Below are 17,732 nucleotides of genomic sequence, written 5' to 3'. Positions count from 1 at the left end.
TACATCGCTGGCCTAGGTGGGCGCCCATTGCTAGACCGAGCAAGTGTCGGCACAGGAGCGGTGCGGGGTCGCTGAGGTCTACAAAGTGACTTCTTTTTTCCACTGGGAGTTAATAGAAGACATTTGCATTGTGTGGCGTACAATTGTACGTGTTGGGGCATATACTGTGCACTGGAGACTTTTTGGTATATACTTGCCAGTGCAAATTCCTGCACAATATATTTTTGCTATTACTCTACCTAGCTCAAAGCTGCAGATTCCTTGTATGCCCTAAAATGCAGAATTATTACATGAAATAAGAGAGTGCATAAGCTGAAGTGGTTGCAATGAAGATGAGTGTCAGTGCCCTGACTCACCGGGCTGTCACCGCTGGCTGCCGCTCACATCTCCTATTATTATACCCCCCTCCCCTTGTACACAGCACCAGGTGATGCTCTCCAGGGGAATCCCTATTGTCTGCATTCAGGTGTTAGACGGTTTTTGCCTAAGGCGAGATATCTCATCCTCATACAATTCTTGTGATCAGCGCAGTCTGGAAAATACTATCTATAGAAGGGTGTTCTGTTCTATGGAGAAAAGTACAAATAAATCTAGCAATATATTCCGAGATTTTCTAGCATTCAGAGTCGATGTGTTTTCATTAAACCCCGGACACACAGCAAAGCTGCATGTATTATTGATGGCTTCCTCCTAACAGACTATCGGCTTTTGTTCTGGGTTTTCTAAACTTTTCCAATATCCACCGACCCAATGTCTATACACTGAGAATAGTTTATTCCAGAGAAGCTCTGAAGTCTGTCAGTTCTAGGAGCTCACGCTGGATGTAAGATGCCTTTCAGGAAAGTGCCTCCTCGGGTCCTTACGACTCCCCCTGCACAACTCCTCCCCGCTCAATAATAAGATGGAAATTCCTGGCATGTCACAGGACACTGGATGGTTTTGGCAAGTCAGAGTTTTCTCAGCTGCTCTCTCACCTATTTGCAGGCCAAAGTATTAAATCTCTGCAAAAAGGGGGAAATTGCCAGTTCGGAATCTGAGAGGCAGAGACAGAAGAGGACTGCGAAGCCGGGGGTATGTACTTGTGTCCTGTTACTGGTAAGACTGGGGTATGTACTTGTGTCCTGTTACTGGTAAGACTGAGGCATGTACTTGTCTTGTTACTGGTAAGACTAGGGTATGTACTTGTCTTGTAACTGGAGAGACTGGGGTATGTACTTGTGTCCTGTTACTGGTAAGACTGGGGTATGTACTTGTGTCCTGTTACTGGTAAGACTGAGGCATGTACTTGTCTTGTTACTGGTAAGACTAGGGTATGTACTTGTCTTGTAACTGGAGAGACTGGGGTATGTACTTGTGTCCTTTTACTGGTAAGACTGGGGTATGTACTTGTGTCCTGTTACTGGTAAGACTGAGGCATGTACTTGTCTTGTTACTGGTAAGACTAGGGTATGTACTTGTCTTGTAACTGGAGAGACTGGGGTATGTACTTGTGTCCTGTTACTGGTAAGACTGGGGTATGTACTTGTGTCCTGTTACTGGTAAGACTGAGGCATGTACTTGTCTTGTAACTGGAGAGACTGGGGTATGTACTTGTCTTGTAACTGGAGAGACTGGGGTATGTACTTGTGTCCTGTTACTGGTAAGACTGGGGTATGTACTTGTGTCCTGTTACTGGTAAGACTGGGGTATGCACTTGTCTTGTCTTTGGGGTATAACAGTCCGTGGGGTCTCATCTTCCTCTTGTTTGGTGACAGCTGGACACGTATTGGGCAGCGATCTCCACAGTGGCCTCTTCTTCTCCCAGTAGGATGTAGAGTTTCCTCTTCTTGTCTGCAGATATGAAGTCTGGGATGTGGGCAGAGAGTCTTTGGTAGTAGACGGCCCTCACAGCTGAGTATTTGGTGCAGTGTAGCAGGAAGTGGGTCTCGTCTTCTAGGGCCCCCTGGTCTGTTCTCCCGTGGCTTGTACCTTTGCCTGTGTCGCCCCGTCTCCATCTCCAGGTTGTGGGCGCTCAGTCTGTACCGGCTCAGGGTCTGTCTGTGTTTGGGGTGGCGTATTCTCTCCAGGTAGGTGGCCATGGTGTAGTCCCTTTGCAGTGACTTGTACACAGTGGGTTTCTTGGAGTTATTTATTGCGCTTTGTCTTGTTACTGGAGAGACTGGGGTATATACTTGTGTCCTGGGTTATATACTTGTCTTGTTACTGGTAAGCCTGTGATAGTCTGTGCAGGGCTATACAGTGTATATGACATTATGTATAAGGACGTCATCCAGTCTTTGTCCTGTCGGGATCGTCTTGCTTTGTGTACTGAGGCTCAGCTCAAAGTGGAAAAGTCACTTTAGCATGGCCGGCTTTCTTGTTTGCACAGACAGATTTGTGTCTGACGGTTTCACTTACACGACCATTCAGTAACGCTGGTTGTTCGTACAGAAGACCTGTAATGGCTGATTTACTCCATGTTTTTTGTTGAGCTGCTTTTAAGGCTAAGTCCACACAGGACGCACTTGCAAACCTCAAACGCTGCCCAGAAACCCCACAGCATAAATTTTGAGCCCCACCTGCAGGTATTCATGTAGACCAGGCCATACAATTCCTCTGAGCAATATTCGGTAAGTTTTGTCCATGGATACTTCCCTGTAAGTAACTTATTTGCCATAAACCCCTCCATGTATTGGGTGTTTTTTGCTGCAGCAGTTTTTAGAGGAAATTCATCAGCATGTCCGTGTAAAAACTGACAATTATCCTAAATGAAATTAGTAAATAAGATTACCGTAACATACTGGAGTCGGAGGCGACAAATATCCTTGCATGGTAAAAAGCATTCAGTATTAAGACTTGTATAGCACTGACCTGAGCTGTGCCGCTGTACAAACACCTACAATGCTTATTTGCTTCCTCCATGACTAAAATTTCCATATACTTAGTGTTTAGGTTCCTGCATTGATCCTGTTACCGCAGGGTGATAACGTTTCCTCTGGCACATGACTAGTAGTGTATATAGGAAAAAGTCATAGAAGGAAGTCTGGATGCATGCCACCAGCAGATCAATAGAGCAATGGCTGTGTGATGTCACGTCATCTGCAGTAACATTGAGAATACTGACTGGAGCGTGCTGGCCGTATACCGGTGTCTGCGGGGGTCACACTGGTGTCTGCGGGGGTCACACTGGTGTCTGCGGGGGTCACACTGGTGTCTGCGGGGGTCACACTGGTGTCTGCGGGGTCACTCTGGTGTTTGCACCATTCTCTATTGGTGCTGTGTGTCTTCGGCTGGTCTTACACGGCCATAATGTAAGTTCGCAAATGGTCCGCAATGGACGAGCGGAATGGTGAAACAGAGACCAGGACAGCAACAGGAATCCAGGACTGTCCCGCTGACTCTGGGACGGTTACGAGGTTTGGATTGATAACTAGGATCTTAGTGAAGCAAGTACTGAAAAGCAAAGGCCGCAGCTATCCCTATGGGTGGGCCGACATTTGTGGCCGGATGGCTCGCACTGCTCTGCGTTCTTCTCCTGCACGCTTGTATTACTTTCTTCAGTATCCGTTTTTTGCATTGCATGTATTCTCATTACGTTAATCCCTTTGTGGGGGAAGAAGGATTCATTAAATGGTTTGTGTCCATTTCCCCTGTAATAACGATTAGTCATATGCATCATCTTTGCTCCTGTCTAGTATTGGCGATTACTCATGGGCGAAGCCGGCAAGATGCCGAGAAATTAGTCAAATACAATAATTGAGCCAAATACAAAAGTTGCATTTTGAGACGCAAAATCACTCCAGTCTGACCCTGGCCCTCGTGTAAACCTCTAAAAAGTTGCATTATGCACCTATTGGGGTAGATTTATTTTGCCTTATATGCTAGTTAGGTCACCCCTCCCCCCTTGTTCCTAATTTAAGTAATATCCACTAGTACTATTGTATCCTAACCTGGGGTTAGGAGAGGGCTGAGATGTTACTCCAGAGAAATCTCATCACAAAGGGGGATTATTTACGTAGCCTAAAGCCAGTACTAGTTTTGGGTTACAGACGATGGCTTTGTTCACATTTGTATTTGTCATGTTTAGGTGACCGGCTTTAAAAAATAATAAATAAAAAAAAAAATTGCAATAATACAAAGCTTCTGGAGTCTGTGTGATAGTATCTGTTATTCACATGTGGCAGGTTTATCTGAGACATTTCAGGATATGTTCGCCGCCAAAATACACCTCTGTAAAACCCTCTGAAAGACAAGCCTCCGTTTTCTGGCTCTGTTTTCGGGGATGAAACAGTGGCAAGATGGGGCAGGACACTTTTACCCACAATGCCATTGATTCCCTTGGAAAACAACATGAGGCACAATTTAGGCATTTTGTTTGTTGCAAAATCCGTGGTCTGAACATGTTCTTAAAGGGATTCTACCATTAAAATCAAATTTCTTCTTGTTGACATTTAGGAATAGCCTTAAAGTCTATTCTTCTCCTACCTTTAGAGTTCTTCTCCGCGCCACCGTTCGGTAGAAATCCCGTTTTTTGTCAATATGCAAATGAGTTCTCTCGCAGCACTGGGGGCGGGCCCCAATGCTGCGAGAGATCTCTCCAGCGCCGCCTCCATCTTCTTCCGGTGCAGGCGGATGACACTGTTGGTTTGGCCATTGACAGTATTTGGTGCTTCTGTATGTATTTGGGAACACTTGAGAATATTTTTCGGTCGTTGAGGCGGCTTCTGTGGCCTCATCGGACAGACTGAATGAATTATGGCTTCCTATTTACTATAGTATATCTGCGACCTTGCTCTGACTTTGCTCAGATTAGACCTGCAGGTAATAATGAGATATTTCTTCTTTTTAGGTAAGTCAGTAAATTGTTCTTTTCCCCGTATTGTTGAGCGGTGGGGATAATCTTTGCGAGGGCCTTGAATTGCCGCAGTTATATACTTAGCAGTGATGTATTTAGGTTCCTTTTAGTGCGATTATTACAGTAGCCGTCCTCGCCTTCTCCACTGGTCACAAATACAATTGTATTCGCTGTTTGGCATGTGAAATAGAAGGGATTACAGGCCTATAATTGCTGTTGTGACACGCCTTAACCATTTCAATAGATTTACAGAATATTACTGTCCCATTATGGCGCCTTCCTTCAGAATATCATATCCGTGCCCACGGGGTGAGAAGACGACTTGCCTTATATGTACAAAATGGGACTTTAGCGAAAAATAGTTTTCCAGTCTTCTCTTTTATCTAAAAGCCGTCTGCTTCATAAGGGTGCCATAGCACGCCAATCTACGCGCGCTACTCATTGAATCAATGGGATCTGTTTTGAAGCGCCGCCCTCGGACACGTGTCTAAAGGAGTGGTGCGCTACGCCGTGTAAAGGCAACCTCTGACGACCATGGCACAGTATGGAGCTGTAGAGACAACCCCGCCATCGCTGGTAAGGTGGAGAGGAATGACTTGGGGTAGTAGAAAAATGTCATGTAAGACAAGGGGCTCGGGAATGGATGGATTGGCTATACAGGTCTGGAGGCGTATACAGGAGGGTCAAGTTCTCATTGAGTTTGGTATATATTCGATGTGAAGAGGAATCCGTATCTACACTTATGTTCTTCTGCCATTACACACAAGGTCATCCTGTAGGAAAAAAAACATGGAGCCCGAAGCAAACACTGCGGCACACATCAGCCGTACGCCTGAGCTCCCACGCTATACTTCTGATAGTCCAGCGGGTTTACTCGTATCCATTGAGTCCCTCTGGTAGGGATGTGTGGAAATACATTGCCTCATACCAGGAGGTGGTGCAGAAATACAAAGCCAGTGGACTTTACTGCAACCCACCATTGTACCTTGTGTAGAATACAGCAGCGTTATTGTATATGGTACAATGGTATGATGAAATATAACCTAGAGTCTTTGGGGTGTTTATACAGAGCAGTCAATGTACAGTAGCTAATATTTCCATCCATATGTTCCCTGTGGTTATTGCTCAGTATAGCCTGCGGTAAGCTGCAGTCAGGCCATGGTGCAGAGAGATAAAGAGCCCATAAGGCCCATTTAGGGCTCGTTCACACGGGGCAAGAGGGGGCAGATCTTGAGGTAGATTCTGTGTCAAAATCCGCCCCGTGTGAATGAGCCCTATTTGGGCCTTGTGGGCTGTTTATCTCTCTCCACCATGACTGGTAAGTGAGATCACACTCAATAGAAGTCTATGTAGACCACTAGCTTCCTTTTTCTGCTAGCTTTGTGTTCCTGCTCACGGAAAACGGGAGCGAGCTGCCCTTTCTTCAGCCGGATTCTGCGCCTGATTCAGCCACGGCGTCCACCTCGCAACAGCACCCTCCAGACTAGACCCATTCATTTGGGCATACTCTAGAGCGGGAAGCCACAACTGTTGGAAGCCGTGACAGTCGTGGCAGGCGCATCTTGGTCCTATTCTGACACAGCTTGCTGCCCAAAATCAGGACCAAAATACACCATCCCGTGCCCCGTGTGAACTAGTTTTACTCCTGTGGATTACTGAGCGGTGTAATGGGCCTTTGGACTAGGTACAGTGTGTATTTCCTTATTGTCTATATTGGACATCCCAGGCCTAGGGGACAATCGTGTCAAGGCAAACCATAATAAGGAGTTTGTATAAGGTCGGGTTATGAGATGTCCTGCTATAGAGGTTCCCCCTTACCTCACGCCTCTGATCTCAAAGGCTATCAAGATGGCATTGGGGGCTGGAATGGAGATCTATAGAGATAAATCACTTCTGATATCTAGAGATCGGTCTGGAGATCTCATGGGCAACGCCATGAAGAACGAGCACAAGGGGGCACCACACCAGTCCTACAGGGATTATGGGGTGGGACAACGTACAGTAGCCGGACTCGTCTTGTACCTATTAGATACACTAATAGCTCGATGTTACATTGTAGCTCCAGCGAGTACAGTCTTGGATATCCTTGTATATCACTATCATGTCTACCCAGCCTGTGATTTCCGTAATTCTAAGACTTTTCCTTCTCGGTGTTTGCACTTTCATGTATTTTTTAGTGAGTGTTTCGTACTTGTCCTATAAGCTGTGAGGAGTTCTGCAGAGGGAGTGAGCGGTTATTGGTCATGCGAGCCCATGTTTAGTATACAAGCTACAGATAACACCTCCAGGCCATACACCAAGGAGCCTTGTCTGCTTTCTCTTTACATATTGTCTCCTGTCATTTATATTCCTTGCAGGAGAGCGGCTCATTATTTAGTATGCACGGCCTTTGGTTCCTTGTCTTGTGGTGAGAGCTGGCCGAGCATTTCAAGTCCTCGGTAATCCGGATATTACATATTCACACGACCGAAAGCCTTCGAGCCTTGCTGAGGTGAAGTATTGACATAATATGGTCTACATGGAGACTAGACAATATAGGAGACAGATTATTTTGCTTTCGGGTGTATTGTTGCTTAGCAGAATGCTTGCCGTTGAGCGATTCCAGCTGATCTGTCAGACATGTACTTCATGTATCCCTGGGAATGTGCGAACCGCTGAAGGAAAATAAAACCCATAAAGCAGCTTTTGTTACCTACCTGTTTTTTCTTTCACTATCTGCCCCATGTTATCATAACAGACCAAGGAATGGAGACTGTAAACAGCCCGAGTCTCCAGATCAGCGCCTGTGCTATAGCCAAGTGCTGTGAGAGTCTTATTCTCCTATTTCTCCCAGGTCCAGTCCTCTTCACACCAGGCACTGGACAGTCATTCAATGTGAGAAAACCTAACAGCCCCGCACCGCTCTCTGGGTATAAGCTGAGTTGTTGCATCGGGTTTATACCAATTGATTCCGCTTAAATTCGGGGAGAGAAAAGTCCTGCAAGCAGCGGCGGACTTCAGTACAGTCTCAGGGGTTCGTGCAAACCACTTTCTTAGTTGGACGGGGTCTCCATCCATTGTGTCTGCATGGGGAAACCAAGCCTTAGAGAGGCTGCAACTTAAGAGCTTATGACTATGGCCAATAATTTACTCACCTCTCCTTGCTCCTGTCTAGGCTTGGCCTCCGCTCACACCACTAGGTTGTGCTGTACCAGACACTTAAGATGGGTAATGTAACGTGTGATGCAACGTGCATGGACAGGAGCTTGGATAGGTTAGTAAATTATTGGTCTAATCCAATCGGTAGCCGCCAACCCCCAGCTGGCTTATTGCATGTGCGGTCCTGGGCCGAGGGCCACTAAACTTCAGTCTCCCATAGAGGTGAGTGCATAATAGAGGTCACTCCGAGTATCATCCAAATGTGTCCCCCCTGCATGCTCAGCCCCACCTTGGACCCCTCTTGGTCATATTTGAGTGGCCATATCTGAGCCGTTGTGACCAGCAGCGTATTCCTAGTCATGTGAACATGGTGACTACCTCAGCTATGGGTTGTGATGGTTTCCTCTCATTTCCATATTGTATAACCATTGCTTCGTGCACAGAGATCAGCTCGTTATCTTCCTCTGGAATTTGCATATTAATAACAATATTTTCCCATTGCCTATCACCCCCAGCTTGTGAAAGTGTGAACGTGTCCTTATTGTTCTGGCTTGATTCACCGATGTGTGGGAGTGTAAAATATGTCACCTCGGCCCTGGCACCGACTCCGAGCTATAAAAAGAGACGTGAATCTCCTGTATACAACCAGCGCTGATGTCTATCCTGGAAGGAGATGTACTCGCATGTATTATTACTATATAACACTATGCAGATGGTCACAGAGGACAAGTAGATCAGACCTGCCTATCCCCAGGTCACACGTCCTCAACCCATCATGGGGATCCCTTCAGACATTACTGACATTATATATCACCATAGTACGGCTATGATCACTGACTGCAGGATGGATTCCTATTGTTACTATGACCTGAATCCATCTTGAGTTTCATCATAGACTTATGTTGTTGCTTTCCCTCCTTCATGTTTTACATTGTAACACGACAAGCTGAATACTATGACTGCAAAAATACAATGTGACTAATGTAACACTAACCTTTAGGGATATACATTTAGTGAATTTGCAGGTTTCACCCCATGCATTGCAAACCTGTGCGGCTGAAGGTCCTAAATGGACTTCACTACTTTGTCTGTAGGGTTCATATGATATTAATTTTTGCTTAGGCAGGGGGTAGACGAACGCACCGATGCTCGGGAGGGGTCAATGAAGGTGTCAGAGTCTTACTAAAGCTTTGCCTCTTAGGCCCGGGTCACATCTGCATTAGGGCCATTCCGTTCTCCTTTTTTTGTGCAGAAACAGAGTGGAAACCACATGGACCCCATTATAGTCTATGGGGTCCGTGGGTTTCTTTAGGTTTCTGTTCTGCGCAGATGTCTCCATGCACATGACTGAGTGTTTCCAATGTACGGCCGGGTTTGCACTGGAATACACTTGCATGACTTCCATATCCATCCATGTTTTATCGCACGTCACGTGTCTTCATTCTGCTGCAAATTCGGCCCCACGTCGGAAGCTTATTCTGTTGTGTGCACAGGGACTTACTGTCATATCATCTGATCAATCAAATCCCATACATATTTAATGACTTATGACATATATGGTCCATAGGGTGTGTAATAGTTGGTAGTCCGACTCACCATATTAGTACATTTAATGTCATGTTGTATGTAAATCGATGTAAAATCTATTGCATCACAGTTTTAAAACCTCGTCAGTACACTGCCCTGTGTCAGTGACCTGGTGCATGGTACGAGCAGGCCGGCCCTGAAAGGGTTGTGACTTGTGACACACCTACTGCTGGGTTTCCTCTGTTTGTTTTTGTGCTGCAAATATTTCTAAAACAATAGATTCCCTGGACTGGTAAAGCCTGGCCGGCCTGTATGCTTAGCCCGTGGCCAGTGTGTGTGCTGAACAGCTAGGCTTGTAGCATTGTGTGTCATGACATGTGCGGGGCATGTAGACCAGACAACAGCCTGTGTAGTGTGAACATTGGAGCATGCAAGTATTTAGCATATTGCAGATTATCTGTTACCTCCCTCGTGCTGCTGCTGCTTCTCGTACAGCCCTGGCCGTGCAGCAGGAGGCTCAGACATCCAGTGCTAGAAATTGCAGTGAGATCTGGGCAGTGGATTCGGTTTCCGGGCCTAGATGTTTGACTTTCTGTGAGTCACTGAGTGATAGGCTTAGCTGACCGGGGCTAGGCATAGAAATGGGTAGTGTTTTCCATTTTATCTTTCATGAAGATCTCCTCACACAGATTGCTATGGGTAACTTTGCAAATCTAATTGGTTGGCAAGGCTTCCTTGTGATTTCCAGGGACTCTGCTGGATGCCTCTGGCTTCTAAACACATCTGATTTGTAAGGTGATTCAGCAGCTAGAAGGGAAACTATTGCTAGGATTTCCTTGTGACCTGTTTTTTTTCTTCTATGTGAGATCTCCACTTCTTAATGACGTGCAGTACATTCCTAGTTCATTGCCATTTCACCCTTAGCACTGATCCATGCAGCCATCCTTGTCTTCCTTCTTCCTTTTAATCCGTTTTTACATTTTATTCCATAGAAAATCATGCTGTAAGCTTTGGGATTGCAAGCCTGGCCGCGCCCTATCTGCCGCACGAAGGTCCAGGCCATGGCCGACCCCTCGGATGTAACGTCCACAGCGCTGGAGCTTTGTCGTGACTGCGGGCAGCCTCACGTGTCCTCGGAAAACCACATCTACAACTTCCAAGATGAGGTGGACGACGAGTTGGTTTGTCACATCTGTCTGCAGCCTTTGCTACAACCTATGGACACTCCGTGCGGTCACACTTACTGCTACAAGTGCCTCAAGAATTTTCTACACGAGAAGGATTTTTGTCCTATGGACCGCAAGAAATTGGCTTTTCAGGACTGTCACAAATCCAGCCTTTTGGTGAGAAATTTGCTGGATAAGTTGAACGTCATCTGTCCCTTCCCGACCGAATGTAAACAGGTGATGCAGCGATGTGAGCTGGAGCCGCACCTGCGAAACAGGTACTTGTATTGTCTGATAGTAAGCGATCGCAATTCCTGATAAATGTTTTATTGGCAGTAAAGGTTTCTTTTACTTGAGACGTACCAGTCACGTGATTTACACTGTGCTGATCGCCGAGAAAGAGAGGGCGAGAATATATATGACAGGACTTGTAGGAAACCCAGTGAGCGTCCTCCTTATCCCACCCAATTTCTGGTGTACCCCATGATACATAGAAAGTAGGGTTGAGATTTCAGGATCGATTTTAAAATCCGATTTCTGATCATTTTCCAGCCGATCGCAATCGGGAAATTTGCTCGATTGCTGATCAGGATCAAATCGATCCCGATCGCTCAACCCTAGTCAATACTTCTCTATGGGAAAAGTCACTTTTAGGCTGGTCTTATACGACCGTAGTTTTAGACCGCAAATGGTCTGCAATTGAGGGTTTTAAATTGTGGACCAAGTGTTTTCTATGCAGCCTCTTACACCACCGTAGATTTTGTCCGTGGTGTGGCGTGCTGTAACAATGGTCCGGACAGTATACCGCATATCCATAATGTCCGTGTTTTTACTGCACAGACTGTCCCTTACAAGTCTATGGGCGTGTGCAGTTTTGCGGATATACACTGAACATACTTCAGTGTATATCCGCATTTGCGGATTTCTTCATTGTGATTGGGGGAGGGGTGTTGTTTTTTTGCGGATCCGCAAAAAAAAAACGGGTGCACACGGCACCTTGCGGATGCACTTTGTGGTTGGACACGGACGTCTGTGGAATGAGTTTTTTGAGTGAAATTTGTGTTGCGGATCCGCAAATTGCAGACCGCAAAAACCACTACGGTCGTGTAAGACCAGCCTTGGGGTTGAGCCAATCTTGAGATTTCAAAATCCGATTTCCGATCATTTTCCAGCCGATCGCGATCGTGAAATTTGCTCGATCACCAATTGGGATCTGATCTTTCCCGATCGCTCAACCCTAATAGAAAGTTGTCAATCACCTTGTGTGGGCAGAGTTGTCAGGCTCTCATCGCCTCTCTTAGGAGACTTGTCAGGATTTACTTTGCTTTTGGCTCAGAAATCTGCCAATTTCCGTGCAATCAGCCAGCTTAGTTGTATGGGGATCTACTGTCTCTCCACAGACAGATAGGCAGGTCGGAAGTATCACAAACCTGCGGGGCACGGGCAGGCTCCTTGCCCGAACCTAATCCACGTCTGCCACTTTGGTATAACATGACGGAGCCGGCCTAGATTTCTGTTCAGGCACGATCCAGTGGAGAATGTGCCTTGTCATGAATCTGCCAAATCCTCCGCCGTCCCAGGCATCTTCAGGACTGGTGTATAATAAGCCGGTTTTGATGAAATGGCTCCAGTGTCTTTTATTCTAGCTCGATGCTTACAATTTTGGAGAACATGTCTGTCCACGCTATTGACATCTCCGTACTGGCGTGTGGGGACTGCTGCTTGTTCAGACTGTGAGATTGACAGCAAAGGACCATGAGAGTTCCAGCGTGCCTTTGCATGGTCTTTTAATGAGCTTTGGGCAGGGCATAGGCTGTAGGGTTTGTAGGAACGTGCACTATTATATACCGTACACCAGCAGCTCATGCAGGGCTTTACATATATATATATATATATATATATATATATATATATATATATATATATATACACAAGAGCACTGACACCTCCTGTGATATGCCGCCTGTACTAAATCTCACTCAGAGGCTGCAAAGCACAAGTGAAGATCCCCTGAAAAAGCATTGCAAGAAAACCAGGACATGCGAATATCCCCTCAAGCCTCATTCACATGCACTGTTTGGTTTTCTGCATTAAAGGGAGTCTGTCACCAAAATCCACCAAAATCCAATATATCAACCCAGCCCTGCAGATAAATAGGTTATGGTCGTCTGAATTGTGCAGTGTCTCCTCTTGTGAACCGTCGCCTCAGTTGCCCAGATTTTTCATAAAATGCAAATGGTTCTTTGGTGCAATGCAATGAGGATCATTTGCATGTTGACTGGGCCTATTTACTATTGAAAATGCTGCATAACTGTGTGCAAAAAATGGTGTGTGCTTTATACTAAGCGGCAGATGGGAGGGGCTTCCTGGAAAAAGCGGAGGGGTTTGCTGAAAAGGGGTCGGCATTAATATACAACTCCATGTGCTGGAAATGTGCTGCGGTGTACACAGGATTGGAATTGCCAGCAGAATATAAACTAAATATTGGCCGCGCACAATGTCATACAATTGGCTGACAGGGCATCCGTATTCTCAGTATCTTACCTATTGTATACGTATTTCCTGACATAACTGTGCGGTGAGCTTTTACCGCCATGTAACGTGTGTTTAGGCTGAAGCCCGTGACTATAAAGACACGTGTAGGAAGCTGATATTATGTTATATTGAGTTTACTGCAGTATGTATAGGACGGGCACACGTCTAACCCTGGTTAATGATTGTACAGTCCAGGCCCAGGAGCGCTCTGTAAACATTACACCGCTCACCGTCACTATGTTCACGCCATGACGCTTGTTGTTGACCTGTGCACTTGGAAGCCTCAGAGTTCATGACTTGTATCTGGACCTAACTACGATTACGGCATAGGATTATAGATTAACCCCCAGTGTGCTGAATGGTCAAAGCATTTGGGGAAAAAAAGGTTATCTTATTTTCTGTACAGTCGACAGGTTCAGAGATTTCTGGCAGTGTGTATATACCAACAATGCAGAATTTCTGGTTCTTTAGTAGCTCAGGGGATTTATTTTGCACATGGCCGCTGACGTGATATATGTTGTTTTATCAGTTGGAAAGATCTCTGAACATTCAGCAACACATAGAGACTAATGCAAAGAATAGATGCAGTTACCCTGTATTGTAACAGATTGCTGCGGGATAAATCTTTCCTACTGTATATACAGTGCGCCATGTTACTGTCCTGCATAAAATCTATCCAAAGATATATATGGAGAGGGAATGTAGATTGTGAGCCTTGTATGGGCAGTGACAGAATACATTGGGAGTGTACAAGGAAGCCGAGTAAATAAATATAATAGCGACATAACCGAGGCCTCTGTGTTATAATGACGTCACTGTAAGGCAATTGTGGGTACCGTACATTTCAATGGGCCCATACGTGTGTGTCCAGGCCGGATTGGATATGGAGCAGGTCATATACTTGTTTGTATTTGCAGCTCTGTCATTTAATTTGCAATGTACAGGTGAACTCGAATACCAATGTGTGTGGCGTCTGTGCTGTTCTTACTGCGTACGGTTGCAAGCATGTAGCCTAAAATAAAACCCCATTCACACGTGCCATAAACATTTTCCACGTTATTCAGCGTGCACAATAGATTGCCATATCTGCAGAATATATTTTGTCACAGATTTGCAATAATACATAAGGTAAAATCTGCAGCCAAATCCTGCTCACAATCCCCAGGTCACACCGGGTGGGTTCATTGGGAATGGACAGCAAAATCTACTGGGGAATGACAGATCTGGGCTTCTGTGGGATTTGGTCCCAGTCCTATACAGTAGGACAATAGGACTGGTTTGCTTCTGATCTTATGACAGTCCTGGACCTGGGACAACAGTCAATGGAGGTTTCTATTTGCAGTTCACATCAGGTTTTTGCTTCATGTTTGGATCCCGCTGTCTTTTCTCAGCTTGGCATTTGCTAATAGATTAACTCCGTATTGACGTCTCTATGTTTTGCCTATCAGGTGTGCGGGCCTCAGAAAATACAGGGCTGAAAGGGAACAGAAGACGGCCCCCGCCAAGGACCCCAGCGAGGGGAACGTCGTCTCTCCTACAAGCGACATTTCCAATGTTCTAGCAGAATCGTCTCTGGCCGCTGTGGTCGCTCTTAGCACATCCGAGCCCGGCCTGGTGAATCCAGCATTTGATGAACATGATGACGGTAAGTGCAAAGTGCGGTGCTCAGAATGGCCACGTATATGTTATGAGCGCTGAGGAATCTAATACATGTTCTGTTCTTCAAGATCACCCGCACAGGACAAGTCTGGTGGCCGAGACAAGTACAATAGAGATTCATCGCGATGACCATGAAGAGGAGCTGGGCATGCGAATTGTGGGGGGCAGAGACACCCCTCTGGGCAATATCGTAATACAAGAAGTGCTCAAAGATTCATTGGTGGCCACCGATGGAAGGCTCATGCCGGGAGACCACATCCTGGAGGTAGGGGCTACCAAATATTCTTCGTGGTTGATTAGTAAATGGTGAACTTATATGAGGTTGTCAGGCTTCGTTTTCTCCATCTCTTTGATATTTAAAGGGATCCTATATTTGGATACCCTTTTTTTTATGAATAACACGTAGGAATAGCCTTAAGAAAGACTATTCTTCTCCTACTATTCTTTAGATGTCTTCTCTGTGCTGCCGTTCGGTAGAAATCCAGGTTTTCTTTGGTATGCAAATGAGTTCTCTCGCAGCACTGGAGGCGGGCCCAATGCTGTGAGAGAACTCTCCAGCGCAGCCTCCATCTTCTTCTGGAACGTCCTCTCCCTGCGTCGTCTTCCGTCCTGGGTTTCAATCTTCTAGGCCTCGGGCAGAGCCGACTGCGCATGCCCAGGCCACAAGAAAATGACCGCTTGCACCAGCCTACTGTGTATGCGGCCACAAGAAAATGGCCGCTCTTACCAACTTACTGAGCAAGAGGCCATTTTCTCGTGGCCCGGGCAATGCGCAATCTGCTCTGCCCGAGGCCTACAGGATATATTGATATATCGAGTCCTTGTGGGGGAAGAGAATGGATAGACCTTTGTGTGCTGGACTTGCCAGTGAATTGGCGGCTGCGGACGTATAACTAATCCCGTGTTTTCTTAACTTTTGTACCAGCTACCGGTGCATGTCACCTATTTCTATCTGTTGTTTCTGGAAAGTGGTTAAATATTGTACAACACCGTGTCAGAGGTTGGAGACCAAAGCGTTTTTGATGTTACACAATCAGCAAAGTTTTTTACCTTTCACAAAAAAACATTTATTGTTTTTATTTTGTATTTTAAGATCATAAAAAAACTCTAAACTTATTATTAGAAACTTAAAATTTAAAGAAGCAAATATTTGTTGAATTTCTAGCTGTGATTTGTGACGTGGGGCCTTAGGCTTAGAATAAGGACGCTCATTCAGAGTCTTTTATGCAATTTTTTTGAAACTAAAACCAGGAGCGGAGTGATAAAGAATCAGCAGGACCTGCGCGTGTCCTCACCCCTGAGTGCATTCTTTATTGTCTTTCTATAACCCTGACAGCTCCTCATTAAATCATTAGGTACAAGGCCTCATGACTGACAATGATTCCCTTTGCCAGGTCTTGTGATCGACGTCTCGGCATAGCTCATAACTGACATAAGAGTCCGCAACGTTCATCCGCTCCATTTATGGGATGGGTGTAACAACAAAAACCCCTGTAGGCATTAGTGAGGTGAGGTCTGAGATCTTAGCGGTAATGACATTCATTCCTCCAGCAAGTAGAATTGTACGTATAATCCACCATGATGTGAGCTGCTACTCGGGGAAAGCTGGGTGACCTACACCAGTATATGGGAGGGTTCTGTGCATGGCATCTACCTTACTATGTTACCTGACGAACCTTTGACAAGCCCCCCCCCCTGAGTATAATAATCAGAGACTGAGAGGGGGATAAACACATAAACACTGTTAATTACCTATCCCTGCGCTCCCCTCTGTCGGCTATCTTCAATGACATCAGGGACGTCATGTGACCGGAGGCCTGCGTCACGACGCATATGGATGCAGGCCCCAGTCATGTGATGTCTGAGACGTCACACAAGTAGGCCCCTAAGCCTTCACGGAGCGCGGAGAGGTAAATAACACTGTTTGTTATGTTCACTTACCTCTCCCGGGCCTCCGATCATCATACTCGGGGGGGGGGGGGGTCTGAAAAGACCCCTGAGTATAATAATGTTTGCAGGCCCCGCGGTGTCACATACCGATCCCGCCTCCTGCCAGGATTGGTAAGTAAGTAGTGCTCATTACCGGATGGAGTAACTCCAGCTGGTAACGGCCTATTTAAAAAAAAAAAAAAAAAATGCCGTAGCGGCTGTCGCCGGGCCCCCTAATGTCCCGGGCCCTGTCAGCTGCCTCCGCTGCTTCCCCAGTAGTTACACCACTGCGTACACATAGTATGGGCACCGGAGAGGAGGTGTATTACTGCTATACGTCCCTCACTAATAACAATTGCCTACATTGTATTTTCAGGTTAATGGACTGAACATCAGCAACGTGTCCCACAGCCAAGCCATCGCCTTGCTCCGACAGTCTTCTTCCGTCTTAAGCCTCACTGTCCTACAAGAGAAAGGTTTCTCCCAGAGGTCTCATCGAGCCGAAGCAACCCCCGCACCAAGCGCCTGCAAAGAAGTGGTCCAGGTCACTCTGCTGAAGCGAGATCGGTCCGAACCTCTGGGGATCAAGCTGGTGAGAAAGTCGGAGGAGCCCGGCGTGTTTGTGCTGGATTTATTGGACGGAGGCCTGGCCGCCAAGGATGGAAGACTGAAGTGTAACGATAAGGTTTTGTCCATTAATGGTCACGATCTGCGACATGGGACTCCTGAGACGGCAGCACAGATTATCCAGGTAATATAGTCTGTATATTATATAAGGACCCTCCCTTGTACTAACACAGATGGTGGGATTAAACCGCTAAGGGCGGGTTCACACCTGCGCCCGGTCTCCGCTTTGCGGGTTTCCGTCTTCTGCTCAAGAAACCGGACAGGAGACGGAAACCGGCGGTCAATTTCCAAACCCAATCACACTTTGTTTGCAAAGT

The 17,732-nt window shown here is 46.2% G+C and overlaps 1 protein-coding gene across 1 annotated transcript in view; it reads left to right on the top strand.

Moving 5' to 3' along the window:
• LOC142185119 (ligand of Numb protein X 2-like) overlaps window positions 1-17,732 on the top strand; it is a 33,112-nt gene that overhangs the window by 9,230 nt on the left and 6,150 nt on the right. The window contains exons 2-5 of the mRNA XM_075260375.1: window positions 10,492-10,943; window positions 14,649-14,845; window positions 14,928-15,124; window positions 17,165-17,539. Coding sequence (XP_075116476.1) covers window positions 10,561-10,943; window positions 14,649-14,845; window positions 14,928-15,124; window positions 17,165-17,539 — 1,152 coding nt within the window. The 5' untranslated portion in view covers window positions 10,492-10,560. The remainder of the gene's footprint in view (window positions 1-10,491; window positions 10,944-14,648; window positions 14,846-14,927; window positions 15,125-17,164; window positions 17,540-17,732) is intronic.

Source organism: Leptodactylus fuscus, chromosome 11 (genome assembly GCF_031893055.1).
Source record: "Leptodactylus fuscus isolate aLepFus1 chromosome 11, aLepFus1.hap2, whole genome shotgun sequence".
Lineage (NCBI taxonomy): Eukaryota > Metazoa > Chordata > Amphibia > Anura > Leptodactylidae > Leptodactylus > Leptodactylus fuscus.
Note: the sequence above shows the minus strand (reverse complement) of the source record. Positions and strands in the feature narration are given on the sequence as shown.